The sequence below is a fragment of the Anguilla anguilla genome, chromosome 9 (assembly GCF_013347855.1).
Source record: "Anguilla anguilla isolate fAngAng1 chromosome 9, fAngAng1.pri, whole genome shotgun sequence".
Classification (NCBI taxonomy): domain Eukaryota; kingdom Metazoa; phylum Chordata; class Actinopteri; order Anguilliformes; family Anguillidae; genus Anguilla; species Anguilla anguilla.
In genome coordinates this window covers 20,740,093-20,745,489 of record NC_049209.1, presented here as the reverse complement: position 1 = coordinate 20,745,489, position 5,397 = coordinate 20,740,093, and the positions used below count along the sequence as shown (strand labels likewise).

General features: G+C 43.2%; 1 protein-coding gene across 7 annotated transcripts in view; it reads right to left on the bottom strand.

Annotated features, from left to right (window-relative positions):
• Positions 1–604: 604 nt before the first annotated feature.
• dixdc1b (DIX domain containing 1b) overlaps positions 605–5,397 on the bottom strand; it is a 35,943-nt gene continuing 31,150 nt past the window's right edge. For all 7 annotated transcript variants that reach the window (XM_035434005.1, XM_035434007.1, XM_035434002.1 and 4 more), the window contains 4 exons: positions 4,100–4,208; positions 3,694–3,802; positions 3,349–3,428; positions 605–2,921 (listed from right to left, as the gene is read on the bottom strand). In XM_035434005.1, the coding sequence (XP_035289896.1) occupies positions 2,915–2,921; positions 3,349–3,428; positions 3,694–3,802; positions 4,100–4,208 (305 nt within the window). In that variant the 3' untranslated portion in view covers positions 605–2,914. The remainder of the gene's footprint in view (positions 2,922–3,348; positions 3,429–3,693; positions 3,803–4,099; positions 4,209–5,397) is intronic.

The following is a 5,397-nucleotide window of genomic DNA, read 5'->3' as shown; positions in this document are numbered from 1 at the left end:
TAATTAACTTAGCTGGCAACCTCAACAATAAGGCAACGCCCACTGTCGTAAAACAAGATCGTAAAACAAGCTCGCGCTGCAGCTCTTGAATGGGCTGGCAGGCTAAAGTCTCGTCTGTAACTGAAGTGGCAGACGTCAGCGTGTAAATATTAGCATCTGTAAAATTTTTCTCATAACGTTTAGTATTAGCTAAGTCTTGGCTAATAACATGCGACACTATGCCGACATTTCTTATGCTTGCTACCTATTTAGTAATTCCACGTTTGCGTTTTAAATGGCCACTGGCTGCATGGTTTAAGCAGCTTGTCTAGCTAACCTGCTGTAGCTAGCATGTATTTGAAGTCGTTCGATAGCTCCAGTGGATACTGAAGCAACCTGTCACGCTTCCTATTTGTTGTGAAGCCATTTCCGCCGGTCACTTGATAATTCTTCAGTGTGTCATTGTGGTCCAATCCGTTGATTTAGGAAAACGACAGTTAAAGTAAAAGTGTTATGTGTTCTGTGGATCCGAATGATTATCATTACTTCCTGTCTAAATTAAGATGAACATCTAAAATGAAACGCACAACTGAAAATCTTTTACATAATAATGCACACAAAAACATTAACAATAGCCAGTAACCATCGTTTAATGGGAAAGATAATTCAGGAATAAAACACGTTTTTAAACGTGAGACAATCTATTAAACGGCTCGAATACATACTGTAAAAAACAACAGTTAAATGCATCAAATGTCCATAGGAAACAGTAGATTTTAAAGTATGGCAGTCAGCCTATGAACACCGCACAGGTTCCAAATAAATTGGTCCCACTTCCCCCAGCTATCATGCAACTCTTGGTCTCTTCCTCTCTGAGGGACATAAAATACTGGGCCCTGGGTATTTGGCTATGTGAGCCTTTTGCCACCAGCAGGGTGGGAGGCTGTATTTCGTCATCACACTCCATTTGATGCTGAACAAGAAACTCTCTCAGTGTCCTGTGTGTTTCTCCCAGCTGTGATTCCAGTCACAGTCTCGATTTCAGACAGGGGTATGTGGAATCTAGCCACCATGTGTATTGGTCCCTTGGGTTTTTAATCAAGCACCTACATTGGAATACAACTGCAGTACGGAAAAGACTGTACAGCATGGCTGGGGTATTGATCCCTTGTAGTTAAATACCCAATAATGCAATTTCCTCATTAAAAGTATTGTGAGGATAACAATGTACCAGCTTAAACATTCAAAATAAAAAGGAAACACCATGCCTCTCTTTTTAAGAATATACAGTATAAACCTTATTTACAGTAATAGACAAAAACGTCAGTCACAAATTTGATATGAAACACTGGTGACTTGTGGGGAGGAAATGCTCAGCAGAGTACATGCCTTTGAAAAGTAAACTCCCACTGCACCTCTCTTCCTCTACTGCAGTCACACTCCTGATAGAATTGCACACACAGAAACCACAGCAAACACTCTATGAACGTGGCAGGTTAACATGGCAATTTTCTGTCACTTGATTACTTCATAGTTGAGTGAAGACTCACAATTGAAGATGTGTGCAAATAAACCTTAAAAACATCCTTTAAAAATAAATAAAAACATTCAACAGTTCAGACATTCTTGAAGGTGACCTGTTCCACCTTAGTACTTCAGAGTACCCATTGGAATGTTGGAACTTAACCCATGTGACTTTTTGGGCTGGCTGTACAACAGTGCATTATGAGAGTGTGTTCTTCTTAGAGGGCAGTACAGTATTATACCTGTTCTTCACTGTAAGTGCTGGGGTTCATTTCTCCATTTTATACAGAGTGATACAGCGGCTCTTCAGTTACCTTGCGTCAGGTGTTAATGCCATTTTGTGTTTTGGCTACAAAGTTGGGGTCAGTTCTGTGTTTCAACATAACCCTTTGTTCGGTTTTTCAAGTTCTTGGGCTTCGTATCTAGCTCCATTGGGATTGTAAAACCATCAGTTAAACAACAACAAAAAAGAATCAACCCTGAACTGAGTGCTTTAACTCACCATACTTCATTGCATTCGAGTACATTCATTTATACTGAAAATTTTTTTTTTCAATTGTCGTTTAGAACTAACCCCAGCCCTGTTTGGCATATAAGCACTGTTCTTGGTTAGATAATGATCACTGTTCTTGGTTAGATAATGATCTTTGTGGATTTCTTCCCGTCTCACTAAGCCTCTCTACATGAACACTGTGGCAGAGCTGGGTTTATGTCTCTCAGACAGATCTTTGTTGCTTACCCAAAGCCTGTGCTTTACCACTTATGGAGTTATACTTATATGGCCATCTGCAATGACAGTTTGAAGTCAGTTCACATCTGTTTGGTCAAAAGTGCCCATAGGCTTCAGTGGAGGAGTGATGATACAGTTTAAAGACATTCTGAAAGTGGTCGTCGCTGATATGTGAGGTGAAGCTCATCACAAAAAATACGTTCACGTAATCAGGAGCTACGAAAATAAAAAACATTTCGTCACCACAACATACAGTAAGACCGATGGACCTTGCTGGAATAGAATGGGCTGTGAGTAGCTTTACAAGATTTGGCACAATCTCAGAAAATGAGAGCACGTTATTTTCTCTTGTTCTCCGTGTTTTTCCTTCATTGTAAAGCCAGGTCCTCCAGGAGGTGATGTAACTGCGCACGGGCGGACAGGAAGTCCTCCGGTATCCTGACCGCGAGCGCTCTCCCCTGGTTGGTGCGGACGGAGGGGCGGGGCCTGAGGCGCCCGGTGTGGGCAAAGCTGGGGGAAAGGCGCTGCCCCGGTGCGGGTCAAGCGGAAGGCAGGCAGCTCCGCGGCAGCACAGTGTACTGTCTGCGCACTGAGCACCGCCCTGTCCACGGCCTCCGCTCCTCCTCTCCCCTCTCGCTGCTGTCTCGTGTGACTGGAGGCAGGCCCTTCCAAAGCCTGGGCCTAGGTCCTGTGGAGAGGGGACAGAGCTGTGAGTCTGCGCGTGTGTGTGTGTGTGCGCGTCTGTATTTTTGTGTATGTGTGTGTGTGATTTGTGAGTGTGTGTTTTTGTTCAGGGTGTGATTGCTGAACAATATGAAAAGTCTTGCAGTTCTTTTCATTAATGAATTTAAAAACCTCAAACTACATTGCATATCCCCCATTAGTCTCCTTCTGCTGTGCCTAGATTGAAGGAATTATGTTTGGATCAGCTCGTGTACAGGTTACAGGTCATTACATACTGTGAATCAACTTGGTGCTAAACAACATACACTGGGCAAGATGTGTTAAGCTGGAACACTGCAGCACTCTACACAGCAATATGTAGCATTTTGCTAGTCTGTGGCATAATAAATGGTATCCATCATTGTGTGCGTGTGTGGTCTCTCTGTGTGTACCTGCCATCTCCATGGTCTTCCTCCACCCAGGCAACAATCTTTCCCTCCCAGCCTGGTACTACCGCTTCATCCTGAAACACCTGGAAAACCCACCACAAACACACAGAGATCAGCTCATGACATCATAGCACACAGGTCACCAGAGATCAGCTCATGACATCATACTGCACACATCATGGAAAGATGCTCTGCTCCCTTCATGATATCACACAAATACATAACATCACATTCTTATTAATCTTTCATTAACCTCCAGACGTGAGAAGAATAAGATGAACTCTATGGTCACTGCCTCTGTGGCTAATCTCAGGGTGTGTGCACTGAAGTCCAGCCCCTCACACCCACCTCCTCCTTCACTGTGCCAAACTCTGGGTCCAGGGCTTTGAAGTGGTACCTGAAGCTGCCCTCTCTGTCCACCGCCACTTTGAAGTCTCTCAGCGTCACCTCGCCCAACCTGCCACAGGAGCACAGTCCATCACACAGCCAGGCTCAATAACAAATGCACTCACACACACACATACACACACAGACACACAGACACACACACACACACACACACACACAGAGTCCATCACACAGCCAGGGGCAATAACAAATACAGTTACACACACACACACAGTCCATAACACAGCCAGGGGCAATAACAAATACACTTACACACACACAGAGTCCACAAGCATGTGCATACTGTACACCCATGCACACCCACACCACACATGCATACACTCACTCACACAGCGACAGGGCTGACCTCTTGGGGATGTTGACCATGAAGGGTGTGAGCGAGCGGTCAGTGAAGTAGAGCACTTTGGTGGAGGCTGAGGCATTCAGCAGCGGGCTGCTCTGGGAATGAGCCATTTCTGTAAGGGAGAGGGGAGGGGGGGGCACAGATCATATTACTGACTGCAGCAAGAGTTAACATATACCACTTCACTATACACCATTTCGCTATATTACCATCTGTCTGCATATCAGCCTGAAAATTCTTCTATTAAAAGTCTACCCACAGTTTATACTGTATCATTGCATCTAGTTATGTCTGGGCCATCAGTATCCAAGCATAAAGAAAGTATGTATATATAAGATAGTATATGTGGCTCTTTCTGAATTTAACATCCACAAATTCTGCTGGGTACTCTCTGTAGGTGGGCCTCCTACTCATACTACTCCTACTACCAGGTTTTTAAGAGAAGCATCAGGTTTTTGAACACGTAAATCACGACCATTTTAGGCTAATTATAACTACTTTTGACCTGGGGCACAGTTTTAGTGTTATGATCATAATCGTAACATTCACTATTTTCAATTACAAAAAATAAACTTAATTTAAAAAAGCAGAGCAGCCAAAATTACGATTAATTATTTTTTAAAAGAGAGGGCTATATTTTCGATTTCGCTGAGAAACATTTGCTTGAAAGTCACTGTCAGGTGGGAATTAGACTTCTAAAGTATCCCTATTCATGGGGCATGTTATGGAATGATGCTGACAACTTGAAATAAATCTCCCACAATGCAGGCAATTGTCTGTCCTAGGAGAGAAATCACGCTGAACCTCGAGTCCTGCAGACTTAACATTAATAATAATAAAACTCACATAGGCAACAGAATAGACGGGTTGTTTGAAATAAAGAAGATAAAACTCAATTGAACCAAACAACTTGTCACACGGGTGCAGCAGGATTATCTTTCATGTTTGCACAGCACATTTTTTGAAACACAAATGTGACAATATTGTCACACTTTACAGCCCTGCTTAGGCTGAGTCTGAGGTTTTATTGATTTCTTTCCTTATGTTTGCGGAGTTGCTTGTGAATTCAGCAAAGGCATCGTACCACCACCGTTAACACGTAGGAGAAACCGTATTGCCTTTTCCAGACATTAAAAAAGATGGACACGTCAAATAGTAATTGTACATCAGACTACTGATCTGATTACGTTATAACCCAACATAAAACACCTCCAATCACTGTGGAAGCTGAAAGCCCTTCCACAGCCTTAAATTAGCCACTGAAACGCCTGCACTTCTAATGCTCAGGCCCAGTGGGAGGT